The sequence below is a fragment of the Dama dama genome, chromosome 19, assembly GCF_033118175.1.
Source record: "Dama dama isolate Ldn47 chromosome 19, ASM3311817v1, whole genome shotgun sequence".
Classification (NCBI taxonomy): domain Eukaryota; kingdom Metazoa; phylum Chordata; class Mammalia; order Artiodactyla; family Cervidae; genus Dama; species Dama dama.
Window position 1 is genome coordinate 11,470,888 of NC_083699.1, and position 14,660 is coordinate 11,485,547.

The 14,660-nt window shown below is 38.6% G+C and overlaps 1 protein-coding gene across 2 annotated transcripts in view; it reads right to left on the reverse strand.

Moving 5' to 3' along the window:
* Positions 1–14,660, reverse strand: part of VEPH1 (ventricular zone expressed PH domain containing 1) — a 248,514-nt gene that overhangs the window by 203,851 nt on the left and 30,003 nt on the right. For both annotated transcript variants that reach the window (XM_061167858.1, XM_061167857.1), the window contains exon 2: positions 13,070–13,285. In XM_061167858.1, coding sequence (XP_061023841.1) covers positions 13,070–13,285 — 216 coding nt within the window. The remainder of the gene's footprint in view (positions 1–13,069; positions 13,286–14,660) is intronic.

Genomic DNA, 14,660 nt, shown 5'->3' on the forward strand with positions numbered 1-14,660 from the left:
TTGATATAGGTTTGAACGTAGGTTGAAAAAGAAAATTTAGGGGGATAAAAAGGCAGAAAGTTTGTGTGTGTGAGGGAACATATTTAGCTTGAAATGACAGTGAAATGCCCAGGGGAAAAATGGCAAAGAACATAGGGAGAAGAACTGGTGGGCCCTTGCTTGATTTAGACAGTATGATATTGGGATTGCTTATCTTGGGAGGTAAGGTGGGTGGAGAGAATCTGTGCTTGTATAGCTAAAAATGCTAAGTGGTTGGCTTTAAAGTTGATATCCTGTTTTATTTTACTAACACACACACACACACACACACAAGAGACTATGAGTCATTTGGATTTGCCCATGTTTCCCACAAGAACCTATTTTACAAGTAGGACAAATCTTCTTTTCAATTTTTATTGCACAACAAAAAGTTCCCCTTGAAGTCTGATGAAAGCCAAATGCCAAGGCTAAGACCACAGCCTTGCCTTTGGTTCCTGGCGGGAGGTAGGGGGGACCTGACTTTCTGGGATCACATACCCAGGGGTAGCCTCGACAAATTGCTGCACTCTGCTCTGAAAAAAGCAAGTTTGCCTTCAGAGCTTTCCACCTCCCATTATCACACCTTCTGCTGCTCAGAGCACAGACAATGGACACCCTGTGCCCGCACTGGCCCTACAGGCTGGAATCATCCACTCTATGACTCACTTGTCTCTCTGGACCAGTCTAGCTAACTTTTAGCCCTTTTCTCCATCCCTTTCCAAAATAGCAGTGCTTGTCCTCAGGGCCCTGCTCTCAACAATCTTACAAACTCTCTGACACTGACTCATTGATCAGCAGTGAGTTTCATGTTTGGGTTTTTTCTTCTTTTTATAGTCCTTAGCCCATTCTGGAGTCTCTACTGAATTAACTGATGATTCCCATACACTGTTCTTGTAAAGGCAGCAAGTAAATTAAACCTAATTATTAATTTGTTTTGTTGTGACTTTTTTAGTTTCAAAAAGTAGAATTCTTTGTGATTAGTTATACGTACACTATTTTTGAAATTATTTTCTATTATAGGTTATTACAAGATATTGGCTATACCACTACACAGTAAACCTTATGCTATGCTGTAAACCTTCGTTGCCTGTTGCATATCTATTTTTTGAAATTAGAAATCTGGCATTCAGTTCACACTAAGTCAAACAAGGAGAATCAAAATGTAGTTTTTTCTAGTTAGGCAAAAATTTGTAAAGTTTCTAAAATATATATATTATACATACTATTTACATATATGTATATGAGAGCTTTTCTACTATGTTTGATAAAGGCTTGCTAGAGAACATGAAAGAGAAAAAAAAAGAGAGATGGAGAAATTGGAAAACATAAACTAAATGAAATGGGAGCACTGAAGAGTTTCATGTTTTTATTTGCTCCCCACTATCCCCCTTTTAAGTAGGAGACATAATGCCTTCCCAGAATGAAACATCTCTTTATGTTAGGATGTGGGTTATTTTGGAATGCCAGGCTGCTCAGTTCTCCAATCTCGGTCTCACTTCACAAACGTGGACTAGTGGACAATCTGATTTTTCTGCCTGGAATGTTTTCCCACTGAACTTCTCCTCCCTGGTAAAATTACCAGTAGTTGCTCATAACTCTTGCAAATTTGATCTCCATCCAGAAAGCCTTCCAGAGTCTCTAGAACTGTGTTAAGACACAGTCATGTGAAGACCCTGAGCCCCTGGAAAGTGACTAGTGCAAGGTAAGATGTGCTAACACACACAGTGGATTTATGAGACTTAGTATACAAAAAACAAGTAAAATGGTTCATTGATTTTCACACTGATTACATGTTTAAATACATTTTGGATATACTGAATGAAGGAAAACATAGTATAGAATTCATTTCATTTGTTTCTTTTCACTTCTTTTTGATGTGGCCACTAGAAAATTTTAAATTCTTTATATGGCTCATGTTTGCAGCTTACATTTTATTTCTATTGGATAGTGCTGCTGGAGTCTAGACCATTGGTTTTGAAATCACAGGGGAAGCTGGAGAATGCAGCTGATCTGTGAGTTTCCGTCTGAAAATCTGTGAAAGGCAATTTGGAGTGAATAATTTAGCTTTCTGATGTGTCAATAACATAGTCAAGAATAACCAACAAACTAAAGGTTACTAGCAGTCACCAGTAGAGGGGTGGAGGAGCAATATAGGGGAGTGGGACATAAAAACTATTGGGTGTAAGATAGGCTCAGTGATGTACTGTACAACATGCAGAATATAGCCAATATTTTGTAGTAGTATAAATTGAGTGCAACTTTTAAAAAATATATAAAAAATAAAATAAAAAAGTAATAAATAGTCAAGATAAAATAAAAGAATAATCAATGAAGAATGAGTGTATTAGGTCTTTGTTGTTGCATACAACAGCATTTATCTTCCACTAATTTTGCTGAAATACCCATTTCTTCCCTTTCCATCTCTAACCCTGGGGACAAAGGAAAACAGCGTGACAGTGTGTATGCATGCATGCTGAGTCACTTCAGTCGTGTCTGACTCTGTGTGACCCTACGGACTGTAGCCCGCCAGGCTCCTCTGTCCCTGGGATTCTCCAGGCAAGAATACTGAAGTGGGTTGCCAGGCCCTTCCCCAGGGGATCTTCCCAACTCAGCAATTGAACTCACATCTGTCTCCTGCATTGGCAGGTGGGTTCTTTATCATTAGAGCCACCTGAGACTAACTGGAAAAAGACCCTGATGCTGGGAGGTATTGGGGGCAGGAGGAGAAGGGGACGACAGAGGATGAGATGGCTGGATGGCATCACCGACTCGATGGACATGAGTTTGAGTAAACTCCAGGAGTTGGTGATGGACAGGGAGGCCTGGCGTGCTGCGATTCATGGTGTCGCAAACAGTTGGACACGACTGAGCGACTGAACTGAACTGAGCTGAACTGAGGATAGTGTGTGTAGAGCCTTATTTTTTCAGTTGACTAGCTCCCGGACTGAGCAAACAAAATGTAATATGCTCAGAGCAGAATAAAGAAAAAACAATGAAAAGAAATGAGGACAGTCTCTGAGACCTCTGGGACAATATTTGAATTATAGGGTCCCAGAAATAGAAGAGAAACAGAAAGAGTCTGGGAAGATATTTGAAGGATTATAGTTGAAAACTTCCCTACCATGGGAAAGGAAATTGCTACTCACATCCAGGAAGTACAGAGAGTCCCATACATGATAAACCCAGCACACAGAAACATGTATTAGTTAAACAAACAAAAAAATTAAATACAAAGAAAAATATTAAAAATCAGCAAGGGAAAAGCAACAAATAACACACAAAGGAATCCCCATAAGGTTATCAACTGATTTTTCTTCAGAAATTTTGCAGGCCACAAGGGAGTAGCAGGATATATTTAAAGTGATGGAAGGGAAAAACCTAACAAAGATTACTCTACCCAGCAAAGGTCTCATTCAGATTGAATACAGAAATCAAAAGCTTTACAGACAAGCAAAAGTGAAGAGAATTCAGCATTACCAAACCAGCTTTACAACAAATGCTAAAGAAACTTCTCTAGGCAGGAAACAAAAGAGAAAGACCTACAAGAAAAACCCAAAACAATTAAGAAAATGGTAACAAGAATATGCATATCGATAATCACCTTAATGTAAATGGATTAAATGCTCTAGCCAAAAGACACAAACTGAATAGATACAAAAATTAAGACCTGCATACATGCTGTCTGGGGCTTCCCTGGCAGCTCAGCTGGTAAAGAATCTGCCTGCAATGTCGAAGTCTGTAGTTCAATTCCTGAGTTGGGAAGATCCCCTAGAGAAGGGATAGGCTACCCACTCCAGTATTCTTGGGCTTCCCTGGTGGCTCAAATATAAAGAATCTGCTTGCAATGCAGGAGACCTGGGTTCAACCCCTGGGTTGGGAAGATACCCTGGAAGAGGGCATGGCAACCGCTCCAGTATCCTTGCCTGGAGAATTCCATGGACAGAGGAGCCTGGCAGGTACAGTCCATGGGGTCACAAAGATTTGGACAGGACTGAGCAAGTAAGCACAGTACAGCATATACACTATCTACAAAAGACCCACTTCAGATCCAGAGACACACGCAGACTGAAAGTGAGGTGGGTAGAAGAGGATATTCCAGGCAAATGGAAATCAAAAGAAAGCTGTAGTAGCAATACTCATATCAGACAAAATAGACTTTAAAATAAAGACTATTACGAGAGACATGGAAGGACACTACATAATGATCAAGGGATTAATCTAAGAAGAAGACATAGCAAATGTATATACTTATGCACTCAACAAAGGATCCTCTTAATACATAAGGCAAACGCTAACAGCCATAAAAGTGGAAATTGACAGCAACAAAATAGTAGTAGGGGATTTTAACACTCCACTTACACCAATGGATAGATCATTCAAACCGAAAATTAATGAGGAAACACAAGCCTTAAATGACACATTAGACCAGACAGAGTTAGTTGATATTTATAGGACATTCCATTTGAAAGCAGCAGAATATACTTTCCTCGAAACTCTTCAAGGATAGAACACTCTTCAGGATAGATCCTACGATGGGTCACAAATCAGCCTCGGTAAGTTTAAGAAAACTGAAATCATGTCAAACATCTTTTTTGACTGCTCTGAGGTCAGAAATCAATTACAGGGGAAAAAAAAAACTGTAAAAAACACAAACACATGTAGGCTAAATGATATGTTACTTAATAACCGATAGATCACTGAAGAAATCAAAGATGAAATAAAAAAAATTCCTAGAAAGAAAGACAACAAACATAAGATGACCCCAAAACTATGGGATGCAGCAAAAGAAGTTCTAAGAGGGAAGCTTATAGCAATACAATCCCACATCAAGAAACAAAGAAAATCTCACATAAACCAACCTTACACCTAAACCAACTAGAAAAAGAAGAACATACAAAACCCAAAGTTAGTAGAAGGAAAGAAATCATAAAGAGCAGAGCAGAAATAAACGAAATAAAAATGAAGAAAACAATAGCAAAGATCAATGAAATTAAATGCTGGTTCTTTGAGAAGATAAACAAAATTGATATACCTTTGGCCACACTCATCAAAAAAAAAAAAAAAAAAGGAGAGGACTCAAGTCAAAATTAGAAATGAAAAAGAAGTCACAACTGACACTGCAGAAATACAAAGGATCATAAGAGACTACTACAAGGAACTATATGCCAATAAAATGGACAACCTGGAAGAAATGGACAAATTCTTAGAAAAGTACAGTCTTTAAGGACTGAACCAGGAAGAAACAGAAAATATGTAATGATATTGAAACTATGATTCAAAATCTTCCAACAAATAAAAGTCCAGGACCAGGTGGTTTTACAGGCAAATTCTAGCAAACATTTAGAGAAGAGCTAACACCTATCCTTCTCAAACTCTTTAAAAACTGCAAAAGGAGGAATACTTCCAAACACATTCCATGCGGTCACCATCACCCTGATGTCTTTGCCTCTCTGACAAGAGATTTCACAAAGAAAAGAAAATAACAGGCCGATATAAATGATGAACATAGATGTAAAAATCCTCAACAAAATACTAGCAATCCAAGTCCAACAACTTATTAAAGAATCATACACTATGATCAAGTGGAATTTATCCCAGGCATGTATGAATTCTTTAATATATGTGAATCAATCAATAGGGTAGAACACATGAATAAATTGAAGAATAAAAACGATGTGATCATCTCAATAGGTGCAAAGAAAACTTTTGACAAAATTCAACACCTATTTGTGATTAAGAAAAAAAACTAACATAATAAAGGCCTTATATGACAAACCCACAGCTAACATTCTTAACAGTGAAAAACTGAAAGCATTTCCTTTAAGATCAGGGACACTTCAAGGCTGTCCACTCCCGCCACTATTATTCAACATAGTTTTGAAAGTTCTAGCTAGGGCAATCAGAGAAGAAAAAGAAATAAAAGAATCCAAATCAGAAAAGAAGAAATAGAACTGTCACTGTTTGCAGATTACATGATATTATGCATAGAAAACCCTAAAGACACCATCAGAAAACTACAAGATTTAATCAATGAATTTAGTAAAATTGTAGGATACAAAATTAATACACAAAAATCTCTTGCATTCCTATATACTTACAATAAAAGATAAGAAAGAAATTAAGGAAACAACCTCTTTTATCATCACAACAAAAAGAATAAAATACCTAGGAATAAACTCATCTAAGGAGACAAAAGACCAGTACTAGAAAACTGTAAGATACAGATAAAAGAAATCAAAGACAACACAAACAGATGGAGAGAGAAACCATGTTCTTAGACTGGAACAATCAATATTGTGAAAGTGTCTGTAATACCTAAAGCAATCTATAGGCTCAATATAATCCCTGTCAAATTCCCAATGGCATTTTTCACAGAATTAGAACAAAAAATTTCATAATTTGTATGGAAACACAGAAGACCATGAATAGCCAAAGCAATCTTGAGAAAGACAAATGGAGCTAGAGGAACGAGGCTCTTTACTTCAGACAGTACTACAAAGCTGCACTGATTAGGACAGTATGGTACTAGCACAAAAACAGAAATATAGACCAATGGAATAGGATAGAAAGTCCAGAGATAAAGACATACTCCTATGGTCACCTAATCTACGACAAAGGAGGCTAGAACATACAGTGGAAAAAAGACAGTCTCTTCAATAAGTGGTGAGGGGAAAACTGTTCAGCTATATGTAAAAGAATGAAATTAGAATACTCCATAATACAATACACAAAAATAAACTCAAAATGGATTAAAGACCTAAATGTAAGGCCAGACACTATAAACTCTTAGAATGAAAAGATAGGCAGAACATTCTTTAACATACGTCACAGCAAGATCTCTTCTGACCTACCTCCTACAGTAATGAAAATAAAAATAAAAGGAAACAAATGGCACCTAATTAAACTTAAAAGTTTTTGCATAGCAAAAGAAATCAGGAACAAGGCCAAAAAACAACTCTCAGAATGGGAGAAAATATTTGCAAATGAAGCAACTGACAAGGAATTAATCTCCAAAATATATGAAAAGCTCATTTAGCTAAAAAAAAAAAAAAAATCCCAATTTAAAAATGGATAGAAGACCAAAATAGATATTTCTCCAAAGAAAACATACAGATGGCCAACAAACACATGAAAAGATGTTCAACATCACTACTTATTAGAGAAATGCAAATCAGAACTACAATGAGGGATCACCTCACACAGGTCCAAATGGCTATCATCAAAAAATCTACAAACAATAAATGCTGGAGAGGGTGTGGAGAAAAAGGAACCCTCTTGCACTGTTGGTGGGAATGTAAACCGATACAGTCACTATGGAGGTACCTTAAGAAACTAAAACTAGAACCACTATATGACCCAGCAATCCCACCACTGGGCAAGGAAAATCATGATTCAAAAGGATATATGCACCTCAGTGTTCATTTCACCACTATGTATAATAGCCAAGACATAGAAGCAACCTAAATGCCCGTTACTAGAGAATGAATAAAGAAGATGTGGTACATATATACAATGGACTTTTACTCAGCCATAAAAAGGAACAACATTATATCATTTGAAGACATGGCTGGACCAAGAGACAGTCATTCAGAGTGAAGTCAGAAAAATACATATTGTATATTAATGCATGTATGTGAAATCTAGAAAAATGGTATAAACTATCTTATTTGCAAAAGAGAAATAGAGACACAGACATAGAGAACAAATGTATGGACACCAAGTTGGGGGGAGTGGTGGACGGGGTGAATTTTGAGACTGGGATTAGCATATATGTATTACTATGTATAAAACAAGAAACGAATGAGCACCTGCTGTACCGCTCAGGGAACTCTACTCAGTGCTCTATGGTGACCTAACTGGGAAGGAAATCCAAAGAAGAGGGGATTTATGGCTGATTCACTTTGCTGTAGAGCCGAAACTGACACAGCATTGTAAAGCAACTATATCCCAATGATAAATAAGTAAAAGTAACGTTTCTATAAGGAGCAAACCTTCTCTCTGTGGCCAGGAGGACCACAGATAATAGGATACCAAGATGTGGTAAATGATTAGCCCAACAGTCCTCACTGGGAAGGTGCACTGAGATGGTTGTTAGGCTTCTAGTCTGACTCCTCCAGCAACATAAGCTTCAGTGAAAGTGGAAGGTGAAAGTCTCCTTACTATCCACAATGCCACACCAAATCAGGGAAGACTACATGGGTTTTAAAACCATTACATGCCAACAAAAACAGAAACATAGATCAATGGAACAAGATAGAAAGCCCAGAGTTAAACCATGCACCTATGGGCACCTTATCTTTGACAAAGGAGACAAGAATATACAGTGGGGCAAAGATAATCTCTTCAAAAAGTAGTGCTGGGAGAACTGGATATGTGAACTTTTACACATATCCAACTACATGTAAAAGAATGAAATCAGAACACTTCCTAACACCATACACAAAGATAAACTCGAAATGGATTAAAGACGTAAATACAAGACCAGAAACTATAAAAACTCTTAGAAGAAAATACAGACAGAACCCTCTATGACATAAATCATAGCAAGCTCCTCTAGATCCACCTCCTAGAATAATGGAAATAAAAACAAAAATAAACAAGTGGGACCTAATTAAATTTAAAAGCTTTTTCACAGCAAAGGAAACTATAAATAAAGTGAAAAAAAAAAAAAGCCCTCAGAATGAGAGAAAACAATGTGGAGAAAAGGGAGCCCTCTTGTACTGCAGGTGGGAATGTAAATTGATAAAACCACTATGAAGACAGAATGGAGATCCCTTAAAAAACTAGGAATAAAACTACCATGTGTGTATTAATCACTCAGTCATGTCCAACTCTTCATGACCCTTTGGACTATAGCTCACCAGGCTTCTCTCACCAGGCCCATGGAAGTCTCTAGGCAAGAATACTGGAGTGGGAAGTCATTCTCTTTTTCAGGGGATCTTCTTGACCCAGGGATCAAACCCAGATCTGCATTGCAGGCAGATTCTTTACCATCTGAGCCACTAGGGAAGCCAAAAACTACCATACGACCCAGCAATACCACTTCTAGGTATATACCCTGAGGAAACCAAAACTTTAAAAGACACATGCACCCCAACATTCACTGCAGAACTATTTACAATAGCGAGAACATGGACGCAAACTAGAGGTCCATTGATGGATGTATGGATAAAGAAGCTGTGGTACATATACACTATGGAATACTACTCTGCCATAAAAAGGAACGCATTTGAATCAGTTCTAATGAGGTCGATGAACCAAGAGCCTATTATACAGAGGGAACTAAGTCAGAAAGAGAAAAACAAATATCATATATTAATGCACATACATGGAATCTAAGATGGTACTGATGAACCTATTTGCAAGGCAGCAATGGAGACGCAGACATAAAGAACAGACTTATGGACACAGGAGGGGTTGCTGGGAGGAAGGAGAGGGTGAGATGAATGGAGAAAGTAGCATGGAAGCATAGACACTACCATATGTAAAATGATAACCAAATTTGCCATATGACTCAGGGAACTCAAACCAGGCTCTGTAACAACCTCAAGGGGTGTGAAAGGGTGGGAAGTGGGAGGGAGGTTCAAGAGGGAGGGGACATATGTACCTCTAATTCATGTTGATGTATGGCAGAAATGAAACCAACAGTGTAAAGCAATTATCTTTCAACCAAAAATGAACAAATTTTAAATAAACTATTACATGCCAAGACCATGTCTTTGTTGAACCTAGTAAATAGTCAGTGCTTCAGTACAGTTCAGTTCAGTCGCTCAGTCATATCTGACTCTTTGCGACCCCATGAACTGCAGCACGCCAGGCCTCCCTGTCCATCACCAACTCCCGGAGTCTACCCAAACCCTTGTTCATTGAGTTGGTGATGCTATCCAGCCATCTCATCCTCTGTCATCCCCTTCTCCTCCTGCCACAATCTTTCCCAACATCAGGGTCTTTTCAAATGAGTCAGCTCTTTGCATCAGGTGGCCAAAGTACTGGAGTTTCAGCTTCAGCATCAGTCCTTCCAATGAACACCCAGGACTGATCTCCTTTAGGATGGACTGGTTGGATCTCCTTACAGTCCAAGGGACTCTCAAGAGTCTTCTCTAACACCACAGTTCAAAAGCATCAATTCTTTGGCGCTCAGCTTTCTTTATAGTCCAATTCTCACATCCATACATGACCACTGGAAAAACCATAGCCTTGACTAGACGGACCTTTGTTGACAAAGTAATGTCTCTGATTTGTAATATGTTGTCTAAGTTGGTCATAACTTTCCTTCCAAGGAGTAAGTGTCTTTTAATTTCATGGCTGCAATCACCATCTGCAGTGATTTTGGAGCCCGGGAAAATAAAGTCAGCTACTATTTCCACTGTTTCCCCATCTCTTTGCCATGAAGTGATGGGACTGGATGCCATGACCTTAGTTTTCTGAATGTTGAGCTTTAAGCCAACTTTTTCACTCTCCTTTTTCACTTTCATCAAGAGGCTCTTTAGTTCTTCTTCACTTTCTGCCATAAAGGTGGTGTCATCTGCATATCTGACATTATTGATATTTCTCCTGGCAATCTTGATTCCAGCTTGTGCTTCGTCCAGCCCAGCGTTTCTCATGATGTACTCTGCATATAAGTTAAATAAGCAGGGTGACAATATACAGCCTTGATGTACTCCTTTGCCTATTTGGAACCAGTCTGTTGTTCCATGTCCAGTTCTAACTGTTGCTTCCTGACCTGCATACAGGTTTCTCGAGAGGCAGGTCAGGTGGTCTGATATTCCCATCTCTTTCAGAATTTTCCACAGTTTATTGTGATCCACACAGTCAAAGGCTTTGGCATAGTCAATAAAGCAGAAATAGATGCTTTCATGGAACTCTCTTGTTTTTTCAATGATCCAGTGGATGTCGGCAATTTGGTCTCTGGTTCCTCTGCCTTTTCTGAATACAGCTTGAACATCTGGAAGTTTACGGTTCACGTATTGTTGAAGCCTGGCTTAGAGAATTTTGAGCATTACTTTGCTAGCGTGTAAGATGAGTGTAATTGTGTGGTAATTTGAGCATTCTTTGGCATTGCCTTTCTTTGGGATTGGAATGAAAACTCACCTTTTCCAGTCCTGTGGCCACTGCTGAGTTTTTAAAATTTGCTGGCATATTGAGTGCAGCACTTTCGCAGCATCATCTTTTAGGATTTGAAATAGCTCAACTGGAATTCCATCACCTTCACTAGCTTTGTTCGTAGTGATGCTTCCTAAGGCCCACTTGACTTTGCATTCCAGGATGTCTGGCTCTATGTGAGTGATCACACCATCATGATTATCTGGGTCATGAAGATCGTTTTTGTATAGTTCTTCTGTGTATTCTTGCCACCTCTTCTTAATAGGTCCCTATAAGGGGGACCTTCTAAATAGGTCCCTGCTTCTGTTAGGTCCCTACCATTTCTGTCCTTTATTGAGCCCATCTTTGAATGAAATGTTCCCTTGGTATCTCTAATATTCTTGAAGAGATCTCTAGTCTTTCCCATTCAATTGTTTTCCTCTATTTCTTTGCACTGATCACTGAGGAAGGCTTTCTTATCTCTCCTCGCTATTCTTTGGAACTCTGCATTCAAATGGGAATATCTTTCTTTTTCTCCTTTGCTTTTCGCTTCCCTTCTTTTCACAGCTATTTGTCAGGTCTCCTCAGACAGCCATTTTTCTTTTTTGCATTTTTTTTTTCTTGGGGATGGTCTTGATTCCTGTCTCCTGTTCAATGTCACAAACCTCCCTCCATAGTTCATCAAGCACTCTGTCTATCAGATCTAGTCCCTTAAATCAATTTCTCACTTCCACTGTATAGTCATAAGGGATTTGATTTAGGTCATACCTGATGTGGTATAGCTCCTCTCGGCCGCTGCCCAGTCAGCGCTTACTAATTGTTTATTATTAATATAGTCTTTTAGTAAAACAGAATCAGTGGAACCACTGCTCTAGCATGCTAGTTAATTCTGTGTAAAAAGAAGGGCTAATCTCTACCTTAAAACATTGTGTTCAATTGCTCAGTTGTGTCCAACTCTTTGCGACCTCATGGACTGTAGCTCTCCAGGCTCCTCTGTCCATGAGGATTCTCCAGGCAAGAATACTGGAGTGGTTGCCATGCCCTCCTCCAGGGATCTTCCCAACCCAGGGGTCAAATGCAGGACTCCAGCAGTGCAGGCAGATTCTTTACCATCTGAGCCACTAGGGAAGCCCAAGAATACTAGAGTGGATAGCTTCTCCCTTCTCCAGCGGATCTTCCCGACCCAGGAATTGAACCAGGGTCTTCTGCATTGCAGGTGGACACTTTACCAGCTGAGTTACCAGAGAAGCCCACTTTAAAATATTAATCATGGAAAGCAAACTGAAATGTGACCAGAAAAAAAAAAAAGAAACACCTATCAATATTTCTGGTTGGTAAAATTTGTCATCTGCATTTTATAAGGAGGAAACTGTGGCTTAGAAATTATGTGACTTGGTAAACAATTCAATTTTACATAATTAGTTTGTGATTGAGCCAAAATTCCAAAGCCATGTTTACGCCAGTGGGAAGAATTTGAATACAGTCAGAAGAGGCAGATATCATATATATATGACTCACAATATATATAGAAATGCACTTTACAATGACTTAGCCACTTCTCTCCACATATTCCAAGCTCATTACCCCTCAATTCAGAGTCTACCCCCTCTTTGGGTCTCCTTGGATGGAAAAGAACTGTCCTTTTCTTAATTTTCCAATATTCCTCATTCAGATCTGGACACACAGTGCTTTATTGTTAGCTTTTTATATGTACATGTCTTGTCTCTCCAAATAGACTAGAGCTGGCTTACTTTGAATTCCCCACAGTGTGTCTTGCTGAATGGGGGTTCAGTAGAACCATCTTAGTTTATTAACTACCAGACTGCTCGGCTTAGCTATTGTTGGGTTATGGTGTCTTTTTACAGTATCTGAACACTACAGAAACACTGGCTCTTGGTTCAGAGACACCACGTGTTCAACTAAGCTGCCAAGCCAGGATCAAATAGCATGATGCTGAACACAGACATACCTGTAAAATGCAACTCATGATATCAGATGCGATTTTTGCATGGGGAGTGTCTTCATCTTTTCCGGAGGGCCTCAGGTTGTGTTCCAAGCAGGAGTCCCAGAGCCCCACAAGGGCCTTTGCATGCTTTTCAATCGACTCTGTCTCCCTGATGGCTGTTGTAATTCGCGTGATACAGATTTCAACCACCGCTTGGTCATTGTTATTGGTTTGGTAATCCTGTTTGAAAGAACAGCTTCATGTGAAATAATACTCTGGAAAATTGCCCTTCAAAGAACCTACAAAATATGAGCTCGATCATACAGCAAATGGGTTTGCCACACTGTGGCTAAGGGATAAGGTTGTAAAACCCAATAAAAGACCTTCTTCGTTGGAGATGAGAACCTTGTGGACAAGGTAGATTTGCAAACGTGCTAAAATGGAGCAGGTTTGTACTATCACAGATACACAGACAGGGAGCTTAATTATTCACTTGCAAGCAGGCTCAAATTTCATGCTATTTTAGAGTTCATTAGAGGTGAGGGTTTACTTTTGCCTCTGATATTTCAGCAACTTTTGTGAAATGTTTCATTACCCTACAATTTCTCCCCACGAGCTTTCTCTTTCTGTACACAACAGAAATCTTTTCAGCTCTCCCTTTTCAATTAAAATACTCACCAAATCCTTTTAAGTGTTCCCCAACCAAATTTCCCTCTGTTCCCTTGTTTTAATTCTTCCTCAAATACCTAATCATCTTTATTGAGCAATAATATGATCTTGTAAAACACTGAAATGTGAAAACTAGGCCCATCACTTTAATTTGGAAAATTGGCCTGACTGTGACCTCTGTGTGGCAGATTAACTCTTACACTGCCATGTACCATTAAAGCCAGAAGCTGATGGGCTCTTCTGTCCAGCTGTAAGTTCCAGCTTGATCTTTTTTCTATTATAACTAATGTTGCAGTAAACATCTTAGGCATGAAACCATCTCCATAATGTAGATTAGGTATAGCCTAGATTCTTCAGAAGTGGAAATTTCCAAGACAAAACTCAGGAACATTTTAAGGCTTGCGATACACAGTGCCAAACTATTTTCCAGAAAGGTCTTACTAATTTATACTTCCATCAGCTGGGTGAAAGCAAGCTTGCCCATTGTACCTTTGCAAGAAGAGAGTATTTTTAATTTTTGGTAATTTTATACCTGAAAAACAGTATCTCATTGCTGTTTTCCATGGAATTTCTTGATCAGAAGTAAGGTCGAATATTTTCAGCATGTTGATTTGCCATTTGTATTTCCTCCTTTGGAAATTTCCCACTATATCCCATGTCTATTTTTCCTTAGATGACTTCATTTTTTTTTTTTTGGCTCTTCTTTGGTGAAATAATATTTTTTCTATCAAGGCTATTAAGTCAGCTTTTGACATACTGGTTGTGAATATGTTTCCATGTTACATTATTTTTAGGTTATTTTGCTGCTATTTATTGACATGCTAAGGTCTTAGATAGCCAAATCTGTCAACCTTTGGGACTTTTTTTTTTCTTTTTTAACTGGAAATTTAAGTTGGTTAAATTATGTTTTTAAAAGATAATACATGAACATGATACAAAAATAAAA